This window comes from Netta rufina (assembly GCF_964035555.1).
Source record: "Netta rufina genome assembly, chromosome: 1".
Classification (NCBI taxonomy): Eukaryota; Metazoa; Chordata; class Aves; order Anseriformes; family Anatidae; genus Netta; species Netta rufina.
Genome location: NC_140123.1, coordinates 67831092 through 67851290, shown reverse-complemented (window position 1 = coordinate 67851290; position 20199 = coordinate 67831092). Strand labels below are relative to the sequence as shown.

At 42.5% G+C, this 20199-nt stretch overlaps 1 protein-coding gene across 1 annotated transcript in view; it reads right to left on the bottom strand.

Moving 5' to 3' along the window:
* The window catches only part of AFF3 (ALF transcription elongation factor 3), a gene marked incomplete at both ends in the record, with an annotated part of 325435 nt that overhangs the window by 77057 nt on the left and 228179 nt on the right, over positions 1-20199 (bottom strand). Inside the window, one exon of the mRNA XM_084282865.1 lies at positions 12990-13041. Within this exon, the coding sequence (XP_084138991.1) occupies positions 12990-13041 (52 nt within the window). The remainder of the gene's footprint in view (positions 1-12989; positions 13042-20199) is intronic.

Below are 20199 nucleotides of genomic sequence, written 5' to 3'. Positions count from 1 at the left end.
TGTGGTGTGAGAATGGGGACAGGACTGAGGGGGCAACAAGAAAAGGGCAGGTCTGCTAGTGAGTTCATTTTCACCTGATGTCTCTCTTAATTCCTTCCGGGGAGATGCAGAGCTCGACCTGAGCAAGGTTCGTGGTGGCTGCTGGAGCCAAAAAGACACTGCTGCTCTGTAGCCACAGTCCTCAGGGTCCTTGCAGAGACCCCAAGAAAGCACACATGGACTTTGATGACCCTAAAAGCTCCCTGACATGGGGGCGTGAAGTGCCTACCACCCTTGTATTTCCCGAAAATCCCTAATTTTGAGAGAGGGAGAAGAACTGTATACTTTCGCCTCCAGTCTAGTTGAAAGCAGCCCTTAGGAGGGAAAAGGAGAGGATTTGTCTCGATCTGTTCAGGGTGCTAAACTGAGCCAGGCCATGTGGGGCTGGACTGCAGCCTCAAGTGCCAATCTTCAGTTTCCAACTTGGTACATCCAGCTGCTGACAGCCTTGAAAAGGTGATCCTTTCTGGGCCAGCAAGTGGGTTCAGATGACAGCCAGGGCAGCAGGGAGAAACGTACAAGTATTTTTCAGTGACATCATTCCACTTTTTCAATTAGCTTCTCATATTAAGTCCTTTAATAAGCATCTTTCTTCACCAGGATGCAATGCAGGTTGCAACTCACTCCTTGCCTGGAGGTGGCACGTTCTACAGATGAGACTACTGATTTCTTGCTCACACTGTTTGAAAATACAGCCATGTCTGGCTGCATATTTGTGTGACCCTTTGAGTTGATCATGGCTCCATTTCTGAGTGATGGGGGAATGCAATTCAGTTGCAAGTTTACCCTTCCTCCCTGGAGAAGCAGATCTATTACCTGCAATGAAAGGCAGTTAGCAACTGTCTGGCAATTTTAATTCTAGCCTATATTGCTCCCCTCTCCTGGAGAAAGTGAACTGTTGTAATTAAAGGTAGTTAGCAGTTCTGTAGCAAGTATAAATACTTGTGGCCACTAATTACAGTCTGCTCTCTTGTTACCCTGCTAGAGGACTTGGCTGCTCGGCTTAGGGAGAAATATCTGCCCTTGGTTCTTGCTAACAGTTTTATTGTGACCCCATTTAAGCTTGTTCATGAATCCCCATGGAGGGTCATGACCCATAGAAAAACTCTCGTTATAGAAATGGCTTTCTCTGATTTATTATGTTTCTAATACGCTGGCATTATCTTTGTAACATCGTAAGCAAAAGGGTGGTACTTAGTATCTTGTCCTGCCTGCACTGCTATTTTTGAATAGCTTCCTTTTGATTGTGATATTTAATTTGCATTTTATTTTACATCATTAACAACATTACTGAGGCCAGCTCACCATCCATCAAGAAAGAAAATGAGAATATGCTATGCATTCTTTATTATTCCTGGAAGTAAGTGACTACGCTGGCTACAGAAATTAGGGATAAGAAATAATTTTCAAAGTTCAATGCTGCTGACAGAATTTAAAGATCTCCAAGAATTACCACTAAAAGGTGCTCTTGATAAGTGATTCTCCTGATAAGTGATTGTGCTAGACTCTGATGTGTTCATCAGTAATGAATATAATCCTAAAATTTCAGTTCCTGGAATCAGTGGGCTTACTCATGGAGGGAGGGTCTCCTCAGTATGAACAAGGATATTGGAGGCCAACCCACAACATAATAACTTTAACTCTGAGTAGGAAGCAGGGGAGGGAAAAAAAAAAAAAAAAAATCACTTAGGTGGCTCAGGTACTTGGGCTTGAGAAAGTAGCCACAGTACATTTGATGGATTACTCTGTTTCACTACATCAAGAGTTGTAAATTACAGGATACCGGCTGGTTAGACTTCTTTGTCCCACACCTGAATTGGTTATAGATACATTTAGGGCAGAGTTTCATTGATCTGCCTATAGTTCATTAATCATTCATGAAAGATCCTCGCTGTACCCTAAGACTACCGAGACAAAGCAAGTTTTCAGGCAGCAGTAATCATGTTCAGGTTCTCAATCTCCAGAGATTGCATGTCCTCTCTCCATCTTTTATTGCAATGAGCCGGAGCTTGGGAACATAATCAGCAGATATTCAGGTTTCAGTGTGTGTGTTAAATGAGCTACCAAAATTACTCAAAGTGTCACAAGTTGCAAGCTGTTGTTGAAGAGAAATCAAAGAGGAAGTTAAATACTTTCATAGTAATTGGGGCTGAGCAGCTAGCTAGTGCATTGTAATTGGGATTGAGCAGTGAACAGAATGGGTTGAATACACAGCTTGAGCTGGTGATCCAGGAGTGTTAAGAGTGGTCTCCAGATTTTATTATTTTATTTTATTTTATTTTATTTTATTTTATTTTATTTTATTTTATTTTATTTTATTTTATTTTATTTTATTTTATTTTATTTATTTTTATTTTATTTTATTTATTATTTCATTTCACTTCTAAAATTAGTTGGAACAGAATTCATAAACTGCTGGGTTTACAGTCATTTTTGGAAAAAAAGCAAATGAGAACTAATGAAGAATGTTCTGCTGGGCTTGGAAGAGTGTCTTGGATACACTGCAGGCTGATCATGGATACATTTTCTTTCACATTGCCCAGGGCATGATTTGGCAAATAAAAGCCAATGAACTGACCAATGGCAAACTCAGACATTTTGTCTTCTATTTTTTCTTCTCCTGTGGAGTAATCACTGTTATAACGAGAGGGCTCAGTTATGACAGCTGTGTGAGAAAGATGAAATTCTGTATTCTGCCTTTTGGCAACCAGGCCAGCACAAACATTTTATATGTCTTCTTTCATGTGTCACTCTTCGTATGTCTTCCACATTGATTCTATTTTAATTTCTTAATGCTTTGGTTGTTTTTAATATAAATGCATTTTATTCCTAAGTTAGTGAAGCCATTGAGAAGTTTTGTGAATGGCACAACACTATTGATTGCCGTAATTTGAACCATGGGACTCTCCAGAGCTTTTTTCTACTTCAGATCTGGGGAGCTGTTGTGAACCTAGGGCAAAATCCTCAATAACAGTTTTAGAGTGAATCCGCTTTGATCCAACCACTCACAAGGTTCTTCACTCTCGTGTTAGGATTTGAGTTTAGCCCAGCTTTGTTTGTAAGTACTTTCTTGCACTGGATGCTACACTTTTGTCTGTGAGTTGGGGCTGTTCAGCCTGGAGAAGGGAAGGCTCTGGGGAGGCCTTACAGCAGCCTTCCAGTACTGAAAGGGGGCCTACAGGAAAGCTGGGGAGGGACTCTTTGTCAGGGGGTGTAGTGATAGGACAAGGGGTAATGGCTTTAAATTGAAAGAGGGTGTGTTCAGATTAGGTATAAGGAGGAAGTTCCTTATTATGAGGATAGTGAAGCACTGGCACAGGTTGCCCAGAGAAGCTATGGATGCCCCATCCCTGGAGGTGTTCAAGGCCAGGCTGGATGGGGCTTTGGGCAACCTGATCTGGTCGGAGCTGTCCCTGCCCATGGCAGGGGGGTTGAAACAGGGTGATCTTTAAGGACCTTTCCAACCCAAGTCATTCTATGGTTCTATGAATTCTCTGTGCAGACAGCTTTCACCCCAAGGCATGCTTTCCAAACATGTTAGGCATCCTTCTCCCTTCTTTTGAAACTCTCATCATCTTTCAGCATTTTCTTTGACGAGTGCAGAGCTGCACCCTGCCACAATGACATTCCCACCAGGACTCCACACAGAGGCAACAAAACCCCTTCACACCCATAGACTTGACATGCTTAACACCTCTGCATCCGCACGGCCCGAGGAGCTGCCTGAGGAGCCCAGTACAGGCAGTTTATCCTAAGTAATTTTTAATGTGCCTTATCTCAATGAAATACTGTGGACTCCACAGTGTTCCTAGGAGTTTTGTTTTGAGGATCACTTTTCAGTGTGGATTTCTGAGGGATTTAAAATCACTTGTTAACTGCAGCTTGAGTGTTTCTCTGTAAATTTGCAATGTAAGTCTGTGAATGTGAGTTTTACTGTCTGGTTGATAATTATTTAGGATTTACAGGCTGTAAGACTTAGAAGGGTCTCTCTTCTTTCCCCTTTTGGAGTTGGTCATCATCAGTGCCACATCTTTTAAGAAACCATAAAACCCTTTCTGGATTTCATGATTTCTCCAGGCCTTTCAACACCTCAGTATTCATTTTTCACCCTGGGGTTTTATTATTATATTTTTTGGCGTACATTGTTCTTTCTCCTCTGCTTTGCCCATTAATCCTTATAAATCTTCAGGGGCAGCGCAATCTAGTGACTTGAACATGGCACCTGGGATTGAAAGACCCAAGTGCTAATCCTGGCTTTGCAGCTGACTTGCCATGTGGTTTCAAACGAGCCACATCTCAGCCTCTGTCTCCCTGTCAATTCTACAGAGATAATAATTCTTGCTTAACTGTACCTAAATACCTCTCAGGAGCATTGCATTAAGTAGTTAATACTTGTTAAGTGATTTGGATCTCCAAATTACTGTAAAAGCAGCATGGGTATTAACAATTCCGAAAATTTTATATATCTGTGAATGTTGAGTCTTCTGCCCTGCATCTGTTCAGATTTCTCTTGAATTCTGCCTCTAAAAAGCACACAGGGTTTCAAGACAGAGTTAAATTTAATCTTTTTCAGTGGAGACAAGCAGAAGGTCATGGGTACTTTGAAAGTCCTTGGTACTTTACATTAATAAAATGGTTAATTTAAAAAAAAAAAAAAAAGTTGGTTGAAGGTCTCAGTTGTTGCAAGTAAACCAGTAGTCACCTTGGAAAACTTCCATTGTCTCCAAAGTAGTCTTCATATCCAGGAATAGGCACTGCTGTTGAAGTACTCTTAACACTCGTGATACCTCAGGCAAACTGACCGTGTTATGCCACAGGTTTTACAAGATTTTTATTTTTTTTTTTTCCCCAAAAAGCCCATATATGTGAAAATGGGGCGAATACCAGCCCAAGTTCCCCATACAGCAGTAACTCTGCCTGGTGAGGTGCTATGTCAATTGTCTACAAAGCATTTGTTACTACCTAATTGGTAGTGCTTGGATTGTACTAGGAAAAAAAAAAAAAACAAAGACAAACAAACAAGCAAACAAAAGAAACAAAAAAAAAACCCACACAGAATAGCATCCTAAGATGATTGAAATCAGTAGCTAAACTCCTGTGGCCTTCAGAGGAGCAAGATTTCATCTTAGGTTCAGGAGAAATTGTAGCAATGTTTCCCCAGTCCCTTTTATTTAAATACTAGTTTTGATGGATGGGATGATGGCTCTTTTTCCTTATTTTTTCATAATGTCTAATGTTGCTGCTGCCCCTCTTATAATGACATTTTATTTCAATTTCTTTTCTCCATTCACTTCTTTTTTATTTCCTTAACCCATTCTCTTTTCATGATCCTTTTATTTTCTGACATATTCTCAGCTTCCTCTGCTTCTGCTGTCACCCATCCCCATGCTTCACATCTCCTTCCCACTGCTCCTCATGCTGATGAGACGGCCAGGGAAAGATCCCGGGTGGGCCTCTGTGAGAGCAGACTGAAAGAAGGGAAAAAAAGGGTGAGAACATGTGAGAGAAGCAGCCCTGCAGCCCCCAAGGTCAGAGCAGCAGGAGGGCAGGAGGTGCTCCAGGCACACAGCAGCAGTTCCCCTGTGGCCTGTGGAGAGGCCCCTGGTGGAGCAGGCTGTCCCCCTGCAGCCCATGGGTCCCACATGGAGCAGATCTCCACGCTGCAGCCCCCCCATGGGTGGAGGAGCCCCCGGTGGAGCAGGTGGATGTGGCCTGGAGGAGGCTGTGGCCCATGGAGAGTCCCCGCAGGAGCAGGCCCCGGGCCGGAGCTGCAGCCGGTGGAGAGTAGCCCACGCAGGAGCAGGGGTCTGGGGGGAGCTGCTGCCCACCCGTGGGGGACCTGTGCTGGAGCAGTTTGCTCCTGGGGGATGGATGGACCCCGTGCTATGGAGCCGTGTGGGAGCAGTTATTGAGGAGCTGCTGCCTGTGGGCAGCTCCCGCAGGATCAGTTGGGGAAGGACGGCATCCCATGGGAGGGTCCCCACAGGGAGCAGGGACAGAGAGGGACCATGAAGGAGCGGCGGAGACGAAGCGTCAGGGACTGACTGCATTCCCCTGCACCACTCAGGGGGAGGACATAGAAGAAGGTGGATGGAGGGGAAGGTGTTTTTAGTTTGCTTTTAGTTCTCACTGCTCCAGTCTGCTAGTAATAGGCAATAAGTTACATTAATATCCCAATGCTGATTCTGTTTTACCCATGACAATAATTGTTGAGTGACCTCCCTGTCCTTATCTCAACCCTTGAGTCTTTTCCATTGTGTTTTCTCCCCTTTTTTCCTTTGAGGAGGTGGAGTGAGAGAGTGGCTGTGGTGAACTTCTGCTGCCCAAGTGGGTGAAGCCACCATGCCTCCTAGCACCACCCCACCCAGAGCTGAAAGCCCAAGGGGAGCGAGGTTGGTATAGCTGTGGCTGGAGCTGTTCCTCATTGCTCTCCTTTCTGCTTCCCTTGTGCTGGTGCTGATGATTCCCCAAAGCTGGTCTGGTACTAAAAGCTCACAAGCTGAGTGGGACAGACAGGTACAGCAACAGAGAAACCACGGGCTGGGGTAAGCAAGTACATGCCCTGTGAGCTCCTGAATGTGTCAGGGGTATGTTCTCTTGTTACAGCCTGTAATAGCTGTAGTATTACAAACAACCTTAATTTGTGCTCTAAATTATCCGTGGCTGTTGGTTATTTAACCGTCCTCCTGCAGGCACACTGCAGTGAATTTTCCTGGAGGCAAACAGAGGTTTATGGCCACTCTTGTGAGGGGTGCAGGCTCAGAGGTGGTGGCTGACTCCAGCAAGGGCTCTTTCTGCAAGATGGCAAAACTAATTAACTGTGTTTTTACAAATGCTTATGTATGGACAAGGGAAAATAAGCCTGGAGACATAGGGGATAATCCCTCCTTATGCCCCAAATCAGCGGGCACTGCTGAATTGATTGCATCAGGACATGTTCCCATGACCATCGTGGCAGATGTTCATAGAGGAGTTCTAGTTCACCAGGTGAAAAAACTAACCAGAGATTTCAAGAAAGGTAAAGGAAGATACAAGAGGCCGTGAGGAAGTGATACCTTGGAAAGGGTGATACCAGCAGAAAACGGCAGACCTAGAGGATTTGCTAGAGCTATAACTTAGTCAAAGCATCAACATGAAGAGACAAGGAAGATGCCCTTGTATTTTAAATTTATTTTCTAGTCTATTTTTAGAGGTGTGCATGGGGATCAGAGCGTTGTGTTTGAATTTCCCCAGATTTTGCATACGCCCAAGAGTCAAGCTGATCTCTAACCTTTTTCACTGTCATTTATGGTGGTGGTGTTCAAATTTAGAGCTTGATCTTGCCTGCCAGTGCATGACAGACATTGAATCTGATATTGTAAGATAGGCAGTGATGTGAGCCAAGTTTGGCAGGACAAGACTGAGCTCTTATTTTGTTTCATCTGACAGTTTCAGTGAGGCAATCTTGGTTTTCTTGTCATGCCTAGTGGAAGTGCAAATTTAGATGTCACAGAGATTTTAAAATCAGAGCTGGCAAACCACAAAAAAGCTTGGCTCAGCTGGCTTAAATCTTGCTCTGGATTTTAGTTATGTTGGATACCAAAAGGATTGCCTCTCTAATACACAGGAAATAATGGACTTATCTGAGTTAAGTAAGGCTGTTACAAAGGCTATTCCTCTGGTCTGAAAATGCACTCACATTGTAGTGACAGAGGGCTGAGCAGGCCATTTGGATTAAGTACAAAAGCACCTGAGGTTCCAGCCATTCCTCAACCCAAAACTTAATTTTTCCATTTTTGCTTATCTCTGCTTTGTGTAGTTTCAGTTGCAGTCACACTCGCACATGGGCAGACTTCATGAAGTAAGTTTCCCTGGCTCAGTGGAGTGAGAATCTTCACATCAGAAAGATATTTCTTCAAGTTTATCAGTCTACTTTTTAAAGCCAACTTCATTTGCAGCAAAGGTTCAGGTTCCATGCTTTTTTTTCTTTCTTTCTTTATTTTTTTTTTTTCCCCAGGGCTGAGTGTTCTGATCTCTCTCTCTCTCTCTCTCTTTTTTTTTTTTTTTTCTCATTTTCACTTCTGATCAAGTATTGCACCGATGAAGAGGTGAATAAAAGGGAGCACAACACTAAAATGACTTAAAGTGGTTAAAATATTTGGACACGGCATATGTGCATGCAATTAGCACTGACTAAAAATAGTTCTAATGATGAACAGGGCTATGCAACGGCATCCTATAATTTGCCTAATCTAGCTGCTCTCTCTGGATGTACCTGGCTCTGCTCTTCGCTTGGCTGATCTTTGACATCAGAAAGAGCTGTCATAACAGGGGAGGTCTGATGGAAAGAAAGCTTGCAGCCACTTTGCCTCTTTTTTAATTTGTTTCAGAATTCATTGCAGATTCCTGTGCATTAGCTGGAATATTAGATTTCATATGCAGAAGTAGTGCTTATCTGGACTCTGCTAAAAATTAGTCCTTCTGGAAGAAGGTGTATGCATGACTGTTTCAGGGTAATTTGTAACTTTTTGTTGACCGTTGGTCCGTATCCAGAAATAAGAAGGAAAAGTCCTGCACCTGATTAAAGAGATTGTCCTTAAATACATTCTTCTCACTTGTTTCTGGCTACCACTGAAGCACAATTTTAGGACTTAAAAAGTCATTTCCCAATGCTACTTATATATGAACAGGGCCATGCCGACTGCCACTGACCATGGGGATGGACTTTTGCCCTGTTGCATCAACAGAGTGGATTTGCCTGGCAGACAGCCCTGCCAGAAACATGCATTTCCCACACTGATCCCTCAGCACATATGTGATGGGGAGGAAGCACAGGCACCGATGTCTCCACTGGAGCTGTGGGTACAACTTGAATCAGCATTGAGATCTCCATTTCAGCCACTACTGGAGCACTAGAGGAGCATGGATGTGCCCCCTGGAGCAGCAGCCTGGCCGTTCCCAGGCTGTGACTGATGGGGAGCAGCCCCAGGAGCCCCCAGGGTTGGGTGGGATGCCTTGTTCTCTGGGGCTGTGGGTTAGAACATGCTCCTGAGACTTTTATTTCCCTGCACCAAAGTAGTTCCTTGAGGCTGCTCTTCCCTTGAGGTCCCCCACAGTTGGCTTTGGCCACCCTGCAGAGGTTGAGCTCACGCTGCCTGAGATCCTGCAGGGATGTCTGTCCCCCTCCCTGTCCCTTCAGCAGGAGGGCAGCAGCTCCCTGGCAGATGCTGCCTTCTTTCTTTCTTTTGTGCAGGGTATGAACAAAACCCTGTGCCCTATGTGCCTCAGCCAACCTCTTTACCTGCTGCAGCTATGGGATATTTAAAAATGAAGAAGAAGGACTAAGGCTCTGTCTTGCCTTTTGAGATGCAACAGGGGCTTGAGTTTGGAGCTGCGTCCCTGGGAGGGTGTTCTGATTGCTTCTTCAACTTCTGTTTATACAATTTTACAAAATTTTGGCAGGAATCAAGAGCACATACCAGGGTGTTGGCTTTTATGAATCTCATGGGATGTGAAAGTCAAGCTGACTGGATGAACTTTGGTTACATATTCCAGACAAGCACAATGACTCTATTTATTCAGACTTGGCAGCCAGAACGCAGATTGACTCTGTGGGTAATAAATTTTCACAGCCACAAAACTTTAGTGGCAACCAACCTGATCCTGCACAGAAAAAATGCATGCAAGGAAGCAGACTTGGGCTGCAAAAATATGTTAGATTATTATTCCATGTATGTGTACCAGTCAGTTAATTTTTTTTGTCTATTGATTGACATGAATTGCACAAATGGATCCAGGGATCTTTTTCCCCTTGGAATCTTTTTCCCCCAGGGATCTTTTTCCCCAAGGAACTACTTGCTATTGCAAAATTTTCATATTGTAAAAGGACAAGTAGGGGGAAAAAAGAGAATTGTTCATGTTACAATTGACAATCTCCTTTCAATATTTCACCCAAGACTGATTTAAGTTATCCAGTGACCTCTACAGAGAAGAGCAGGGTATTATAATGGGGGCAGTTTCATGTGCTGTGCCACACTTCAAGGAACCAAAAGGCAATAACCACTACAATTCAGTACTCTGAACAATCTTAAGTACAATTTTGACATCTTCATGCTACAAAGCTTCAGATGCTTTCTGGGAGAGATGATGATGAAATTATTACCTTATGTGTTATAAATCAAAATGAATTGGCTCTTTAACTTGCAGATTTATGTTAACTACCTTGGTATCTGTTAATTGCTTGCTCTTCAGATATTGATTGGGGATTAAAAAATATATTTTCTTCAATCTGTGTGATGTAAAATATGCCAACAGGAAATTTTCCCTCTGCATATTAGATCCTAAGATCACTGCCTGTAAAATTAAAACGATCAGTTTAAATGGATAAACTATGCTCATTAAAGAGGAAAAATACATTTATGTAATTAAAATTAAGAGACTAATATGTGTGGATAATGTAATTACTGTGGGCACACACATGCTCAGCTTAAACCCAGCCTCTTTTGCCTCTCCTGGGTCTGTGAATCTTGCTACCTTAATTGCTGGCACGGAGGGAGCATTTGGGATCCCGAGGCTCTCAATCAGGCGTCTGTCTCACATTTGGCCTCCCTTGCCCATTGCTCACATTCTGTGGGTCGGGCACAGCCCAAATACCAGCCACAGGGCTGCTGCAGCACCTGTCCCCATCTGCACCACCACAGGAACTTTCCATTTCTGCCTGGTGGTTTCAAATGCACACACAAAATCACCTTCTGAGTTTTCCACATCTTTTCCCCCAAAATTTCCATATAGGAATTAGCAAACAAGAAAAGCATCCAAGCTCTTGCACAGCTCACCTTCAGCTATTTAAGAAACCGGACTACTTAAATGAGTACAATTGCTGAAATGCCAATTAATTCAGTAAGGAGTGTCTGGGAATCACTCATGTACTGTTCCTATCCCTTCATCTTTGATCTCCTACTTTCTTGCTCCTGAGTTCAGGAAGCAGTCTGAGATTAAAGAGCCTCAGAATTAAAAAGTGAAAAAAAAAAAAAAAAGGGTTCTTCCTCTGACATTTAGGTACATATCCATGTAATAATCTGTGAATGTGTTTGGCAGGGAGGGGCCTGTGTTATTCTTTTTGGGGCCTATTTCCTGTTAGGTAGATGAAAACATGGTCTTTTGTTTAGCCAACAGGCACAATCATATTTAGGTTTGCTCCTTAAGCAAACTTGCATGTCTTAAGTGAGATTCTGCAAAGGATTTTTAGGGCCTGAGGCAGCCTGTGCCCCCAGGAGCTTTTTATCTGTACAGCCAACTTTGGAAAAAAAAAATTCATTAATCCATTTTAGAGAGGGGGGACCAAACCACAAAGTAATTGCTGAAGGCTGCTGACATGATGACCGGTGCTGAGCAATGGGACCTTGGCTCTGCTCCTTGCCACGCTGGTGGCAAATGCTGCCTTGGTTCTGGGGTCTTGTGGGTGGGAGCACGGAGGAGAAAGCCCTGGCTGGACCAGCTGTGCCTTGAACCTCTGGTCACTGAGTGAAGACCCGGCAAAGCACACACAGTGTGGAGCCACCCAAGCATGGGCTCTGCTAACTCTGCACTGCTCTCCTTTAGGCACGATCCCACCTTGCTCTCTACCCAAAGGACAAGCTGTGCCTCCCCATCGCTGCCTCTCCCCTTCCCCACCACTCCTTTCCCCTGCCTGCACCACGGTGTTGCTGCGTGCCCTTGGTATTCTTCAGACATCCCTTCTTGTCCCTCACTGGACTTTGCCCTATGCTGTCTGTGTGATGTATTTTAAACTATCTAGACAAGCAGGAAGAGTAATTAAATGTGAAGTGTTTCAGGATGAAATGCATTAAACAAAAAGGAAATTGTATAAATATGTAAATAATTGAATTCATGTGCTGAATCTTCTCAGCACAAAGCAGCTTCGCTCAAAATAGATGAAATAATGGTTTAATATAAATATGAAAAGGCTTTGACTTACCTGTTGCTTGGAATGTATTGTAAAATACAGACTTCTAATAATGAGAGCTAAAGAAAAACCTGGAAGGTTTTCAGGTCTACATACTTAGAGTTATTTGCCTAAGGCCCTGAATTTCAGAAGTCTAAATAGCTCCAGTTACCCCTGACTGAAATAATCACATTTGAAACCATGTTATATCCTGGTCTGGAGACACCTGAGGCAACCAGGGGCAGTGCCTCCCTCACATGCTCTGGCAAAGGCACTGGATGTGCATTTTAATGCAAGGAGAAAGGGAAGTGGCTCTTGCCCTCTCACTCCCACCAAATCTACCCCGGTATATTGAGAGAGAGCTTGTGATAGTACAGCTTTTCAACTAGGGACTCAGCCAGCCAAGGGAAAACCAAGATCCAGCCCTACTCCAGTGATTAAAGAATAATTTGGACAAAACATGGCAGTGCTTCAAGGAGAGAAGACCCCTACCCTGACAAAAACAATCTCTCCTGGCCCATAGAAAACCTTGGGTGAAGAATCTGCTCCCAGGCAGGTGTTTTGGGGTCTTTAAAGCCCAAGCAAATGCCCTAATGGCTCTGTAATGGAGGGATCCAAGCGCCTATCCAAGGCTCTAGGCAGGTCAACAGCCCAGGGACTGGTCCCTCAGGCCCAGGTCGTGCTTGAAGGACTTGGCCTGAAGCCTTAATCCGAATTCCTGTTTCTCCCCTCCTTGGCTGCTCTTTAAAACAAAACAAAATCCAATCAGGAGGAGACTGATACAAAAACCTTCTGGGTTGCATCAAGGTAATAAATCAAGACCCCTGCAGAACATTCCCCACAAATACAGCAGTTAGCACATGCAGTCTGGCGCAGAGCAAGAACATCTGTTACTCCATTTACAGTACTTTCATGTATTTTGATAACCTTGATGTATATTTTGAAAAAGCATTAGCAAAATGTTTGCAGTAGCTCTGTCTCGACATGAAACATGCTACAAGTTACACGGTTGTTGTCTGGTTCTTACCTGGTCGTTCTCTTCTTCGTCGCTGCTTAACTTGAGGTCATCTTCTAGCATTCTGGAAAGCAAGCAGCAGAATAAGTTAATAATTATGATTTACCAAAATGTTTCAGATCTCAGAGCTACTGTAAAAAAAATAAAAAATAGAAAGAAATATATTTTATGCCAGGAACTCTGTAGAAGTGACAATGTCTTTTTTTTTTTTTTTTTCTTATCCAATTGTTATCAACTAACTTCTTAATTTGTTTCCTGCTATTAGTGCCTAAGGGAAAATGTTTACTGGAGTAATAATGGATTTTGCAAAGATTATTGTTATTACAATCACTGACAAACAATTTTTGTATGCTAAAAATAATATTTTTGATGCTGACAGGTCAGTAGTCTCTCTGAAAGGAAAATTTTGCTCCATTTGGCTTTGAGCTTACAAAACAGAGCTAGATATTTACACTGGCAGTACTGCAGCACAAAATAAGATTCAATGATGTTTCCCCAAAGGCCATTTTTACTTTATTGCCTGTTTGATGTAAAATTGACATTGACTGAAACAATTAAAACTAAAATATATTGTCTCAGTGCACAGGAGTATGCACAAGGAGTTCACTGTCATACAAACATAGAAAATAATGCATCTTTTCTAAAGGGGATTTCATCTTCCCTTCCCATATCCTTTCCTCAAGTTATTTCAACTGGCTTTCAAAAAAGAGCAGTTTGTCTTTACCTCCATGCATTTTTTTTTTACAAGCTAAGGTTAAGTAACCAGCAGTTAAAGGAGCTGAAGAGGTGCAAAGATTTCTCCCACTGCTTGAAAGGTCTTCAAGAATGGGACCTATTTAAAAAAAATACCTCTGTAATAACAATAATCATTCAGAAAGTTGCTAATTTTTCTTGTGTTCTGGGAAAAGGGAATCTGTAATTTAGCCTCAACTCCAGAAGAAAGCTTGGGGAACAATTCAAACACATTCTGTGATGTGGGTGGTCCCTGGAGTGTAAATATATCAAGAAGACATATGTAGTAATTTCAAACCACCTCCTCGTTCTTGTGCCTGGATCTTCCAAGAGCGTGCCTGAAAAGCGTGGATCTTAAATGGGCTGCATGGCATGCCAGGTCTTAAACGAGCACTGCACCCTCCCCCAAATTAGTAGCTGTTGGCACCACGCGCAGCTATATGTGCAGTCGCTGCGGTCACAGCTGTGCCCCTATTTCCCTGCAGCACCTTCAGGAGGACGTAGGTGTACGAGAACAGAACCGGGGGCAGAGCAGGAACTCCTACTCGCTCACCTCTTTAAATCTCATGTCTCGCTTTTCCCAGTTTTTACTTCTACTTACCTCGAGATTTTTCCTCTGTAAAGCCAACAGAGCAAATTCAACAAAATCTTGGTGTGATGCAGACACCTCAAGTATGAAAAGTATATCAGACACCCTTCAAGCTGACAATATTATAGCAAGGCCCTCCTGTGTTTTATTGGGAAATATGTCCACAGGCAGGAAAAAACTCACTCTACCATCTCCTTAGTCAGCAGAAACTCTCTTGACTGCATGGATGCAGCCACAGGGCAAGCTCACAAGACCTGCTGAGCAGTTGGCAGGTGGTACAGGTACCATTGACATAGGATTCATCTCATAGATGCTAAAATATGAGAGGAAAAGTTTCCTATAAACACTGTAAGATCCACACTGGCTTTGGATCCTGCCACTTACAGTGGATCTTTTCAAAATAGCAACATTATACATGTATAGATACTCATTTTTTTTCTGTTTAGGGCATTCCTGAGAAAAATAGTGTTGGAAAATAGAAAGCACAGATCTGGGATTTTGCATTATGTAATTAAATGTGACAAACACTGTGTGGATAGTTATTTAAGCAGAGAGAGATCTGCTTATAGTGTGAAAAGCAGAGAACTCCTGATGCCACTGCCCACGCTTCCTTGATTTTAGGTGCTTGTATTCCTGCTAGAAATGTGGTACTTTAGTACATTGTTTAAGATTCAGCAGGTTAGCTCTTCTCCTATATAGGAGTTGAAAAACAAAAGCTGATAATGAAATATTCTAGGTAGCTGTATGTATTTGTTAGTGTCTGGCTTTTTTGTATCAACATAAAAGATTGTGTACTGTGAGCCTGTGGCTCGCTGGTACCATAAGGCTTTGAAGGCTCCAGGTTGAGTGGAAGTGCAAGCAGAGTTAAGGCAAGACACAAGACATGCATGCAGGGATCATCCACACAAAAGGAACAAGAAACCACAGTGCTGGCCTATCCTGCTTTCCCTGCTTGTATGTTTTAGCCTGTCTTTATTTTTCTTGTCTGTTTCTCATTTTAGAAGCACTGCTTTCCAAGAAAAGCACTGCCTGCCTGGGGCTCGTGGCCCCTCTTGGAACTACTGTAAGTGCACAAACAATCCCCGAATGCTGGCGATAGGAAAAAACAGGTCACCATAAAATGCTTGCTCGCTTGCTTGCTTTTTTGTTTTTCCCTAGAGTGGGATCAGGCCCTCCTGATCCTTGTGTTTGTCACAAGGATGTGTCAGGTTAGGAGAGCTTGCCATACGTAGAGGTCTATCTTGAAAAGGCAAGACATGTTTGCCTACCCTGCAGGAATGACTTTGGTGCCTGAACTGTCTCCCAGGCTGCTTTCACTGCCAGGTCAGACCCTGAGCTCTGATCTCCAAAGCTATGCTCAGAGCAAGACATGTCACCAGTGACTCCAGCTTCACCCCTTATCAACCCTGGAGAGCAAGGCTGCTTGGGCACCAGGCAGCTTTGGAAGCCCAGGCTGGAGCCCATCCTGGGGTAGGAGGAGGTATTTGTCTTAGACATATTCTTGTTTGCAGTAAACATCCTAAACAACCAAACTGATTTTGAGTCCAAATGCTTTTGAGGTACAACTTGACAACTCACCTCCACCATGACAATGATGATGGTTAAAATAAAAAGCCCACAGCTGGACCAGCAGACCCCACGTGAAGAAAGGGGAAGGACAGGAGAGAAAGAAAATACTTCAAGCTTGCAAGAGACGTTATGTTAATTTGTGCTTTATCTGAAAAGCACTTTGGCAAAGATTCAGCAAAGAATGAGAGTTGGTGCATCTTTGTTAGCAGAGCACTTCAGATCACATTTAAATCAACCCCTGCAAGGACCAGATTTCTTTATGCGTGCTGGCAAACCAGTGCAATGACAGGCAGACAAACATTCACAAGCTAATGTGCAAACATAGCCTCTTTAACACTGCCTCTTTATAGCTATTTTCTCTAACAAGTTTTCCTGAATGTGTCAAATCCAGGCCAGCAAGTGGCATCGTCTATAGGCTTTAAGATTTTTTTTTTTTTGATGTGAACTTGGCTTTGACATGCTGAAGTACAGGTAAATACAACTTCGTAAACAAAAGCTAGACAAATCGAGTGGTGTTGGAATCATCTCTGGAAAGCACACACCACGTAGGGCTTCTGCACTTGAAGTGAGCACGTACGGATCCCAGTGGTCAGGAAGTTACTTTGCAGAACCTAATTATATATTTTTAGTGAAATCTCCACGAGGTCACGAAGGTTGCGAGGGGAGGGAGACTCGGGCGGGAGCGCTCTCTGCTCTCTAATTAATGCATCTGTTCCTTTATCTGCCAAGAACGTAACAGGTAGAGTCATAATGAAAGGAAATGAGGATGAGTTCGGGATATTGCAAAATGCCGCAGCAAGGCAGCTGGTTTCTTTCTCCAGTAACCAATTACGGAGTTTCAGCCAGGGGTGCTGTGCCACTTGGTGGGAAAGGAGAGGATGAAGGGCTATATACACTTCATGGAAAAATAGCCAGAAAGCCTTCTAGAGGGCACCAATATCCATTTTTCTACCAATTTCAATGTTACCATGTGTCTAGATCTCTTACATAGCCTCTCAAAAAGCCTGACCTCTTTGATCTGGGGCTGCTCACAGCATTGGTCCAGTAGGCTGTCAGGGGGGGACATCTGGTCCCACTGCTCACCCTAGCATGTCAAAGGGACAGGTGATGCTCCTGGTCAAAATTACCCAGGGTTTGGGATGGAGGAGGGGGGCATGTTCAAATTATAGGGTTAAGCTGATACTTGCAGATTTGCTGTTTTGTCTGTCTTCCTTTTATCCTAATTTGTTGTTGTTGTTGGAAAGCCAAGTCCTAAGCAAGGATTATCTTCAGACCCAGCCGGGGTCCAGGGGACAGCAGGAAGACATCTAGTTTCCCCTCTTGGAAGTAACATCAAAGTAACATCAAAGTTTCATGTGTGAGGGTAGAGCCAGGGCACAGGTCAGAGACTTTTGGGTTCAAACAATCTGGAGGAGAAGGGGTTGCTGGGGAAGATGTTCATGATGCGATGTCTGGCAGAGGTGGTCCTCATCAGACAGTTTGGGAATCAGCTGTGACTTTTAGCATCTGGAGCCAGATGCTGCTATGACCCTTCTAGCAAAGCCCTACCTATGAAAACATCTGTTTTCTTTCTGGGTTTGTAGCAATGATGGAACTAATGTGCAGTTTGCAAGACCTAAGATTTGCAAAAGGGTTTGGGGTCTGATTCAACACCAGTGGGGTGAAGACATTGTTCTACCTGGTAGTCACTCTCCACATCTGCTGGTGACCACTGAAGAAGCAGCAAGCCTCACCCCTTGCGATTTACATTGATCTCTTGATATATTTCACATTTCTTCTCCTAAAGAAGTCTTTCCTTCACCTTTGCAAATTACTTATTGAAGTGTATAACTCTCAGAAAATGCCTTGGTGGTTTTGTTTTGTGATTAGAGAGATTGCCTTCTGGCTTGCAAATCAAAGGGCAAGAGAAAAGGCTTCAAGAGAGGTTAAAAAAAAGGAGGGGGAAACTAAGCTACTATGGTAGACAGGTTCTTCATGACAATTCTGATAATTAGAACAAAAAAAAATGAGACGGGAAAGGGAAAAATATCAATAGTAATTAAATCATTAACGCTAATGCTTTAGGAGAGAACATGCCAATGATTTGCAAGCCTGGGGCACAAATGTGTGAATGTTGTGATTGTCATTTAAATAAATTCAGCAGTCACCATCTCTGCAATTTGTGAAAGATCTCATGAATGTGTTAATCTGATCAAGTATATTGTTACATTTTAATGCTAGGCAGCATCTCAGTCAGAATACCATCTTTATTAAGGACTTTTGTGATTTCTGCTCATTATATAGGAAAGGGATTTCGGTAGCAGAAAAATACCTTGATTTTAAGTAAAGAGGAACTCCACAAAGCAAAAAGCTGTGATGAAATATGAAAATCGTAGAAGTAACTGCTCATTCAAGTTTATACCACCACAACATTTCAGCTGAATGAGAGTGTTTTGGGGCAAATTATCTTATTTTTTAATACATAATATTGACTTTTTTTTTCTTTTTTTTTTTTTTTTTCCTCTAAGTGCATAGTGACCTTTCAAGAACTGGGCATTAGTTTCAATATTACAAGAAACCCAGGAGGAAAATAGATATTTTTCTAAGTAGCAGTATGCTAGAAGGCTTTCAGACTGGCTCCAGCTGTTTAAAGTCGCAAATGATGCACCCGTATAAAGAGAAGAAAAAGTATTGCTTCATGTTGTAGGAAAACAAAGCCAAACTTTCCTGAAAGCTCCACATTGTGCAAGACCCTAAACCCTTGTTCCCAGAAAAATAAGAGATAATGCCAGGTGGGATTTACGTTTCCTACCCAGACTGTCCTCTTATGATACTGGGATTATTTTGGCTAGGAGTGCACACATATGTCATATGACTTATGCACTAAAAAGATGAATGTACCTTCATTTTCTGTCTCTCTTTGCTTGTTTTCTAAAAGATAAATAGTAGCAAAAATATGTCTGGAGGCTTCCTAATAAACAAATTAACAGGTTTCCTCCCCTAAATAAATAAATAAAAAGGGAAACAAATGTTGCATTGATTACCTTAGTTACCTGAACATAACAGATGGGCAGTTATATTTGCTACTTATCTAAAGCCAAAAGAGGTATTTCAAATAGCCTTGTTTACTAATGCTAAATATAGGAGTAGCTGTTTTTATACAGCAGTAATTTCTAATTAATTGGATTCTGATTACCAAAATTAATTTTCACTTTAGTGTCATAGCTGATGCAAATGCTTCACTTTTAAAAAGTTCATGCATTTATATTATTTGAAAAGTGTAATATTTATTCCTGTTTTATACAAAATAAAGTCAAAAGCTAATGTATTAAGGTAAACACCTAGATCAAGAGGATGCTTTATAAATGGTGTAATTGAGCTTTCAGTAGGTTTGTAAGACCTCTGCAAGCACTGGTTGCAGCATCCGAAATTCAGTTTGAATATATGATGTTTAAATTATAAAAACCCGTCAACAAACAGTTTGTGTAGGTTCTACTACACAGAAACATGTAGAAAAACATGATTATATAGGATACTGCCAAACCTAATTAAAAAGAGAGGAAGAAGGCCAGTAAAATCCGGCTGGTGAAATATTAACGTACTTAATGCTGGAATGAAGTATATATATCAACGTGAGATTTAATTCTAGAGCGTACAATTTAAATGCCTGAAAAGCCAACCCAGTCCATAGAAATAGAATTAGCAATTCCAATAAAAAATGGATGCTCTGAAGAAGTTTTCAGTCCTTGGCTTGAATCCATCTAAGATGGTCTACACCACTCTCCAAACCATTTAAACCGGCTAAATGCTCTGCTAAATTCCCATTACAACGGCGGTCTCATTAGAAATGCAAGGTAGTCCTCTCTGAGTGATGCAGCCATTACTCTCTCCTATGAGTAGAAACTGAAATAAGGCTTCTGCCACTTGCACAAGGCTGGGTTTATCCCTCCACCCCCAGGTAGGAGGGGAGAGGAGAAAACGCTTTATCGTGGTGTTACACCCTAGACGTGATACCTGCTCCTTCCTGAACTCCATAAAAACTCATGGTGTGTGCCATTACTGCCAGTGTAGATGGTTCCCAAGGGCTGGCATGGAAAGCAGAGCCAAAAATCAAACAGAAGAAAAAGAACAGGAAAACAGATCCCGTAGAATGACATGGTGAAGTTCCTGTCTCCTTGGTGGGGTGGGAAAACCTCTCACAACCACATGGACCACAGCAGCTTCACCAGCATGGTGTTTGGGCAGAAGGGCCCAAACTACCTCCTTAGAAATGAGAAAAATTCATTTGAAAATTGAGGAAAAGAACTACTGTGAGCCCACTTCCTGAGCAAAGAAGCCACGTAAAAATGCACA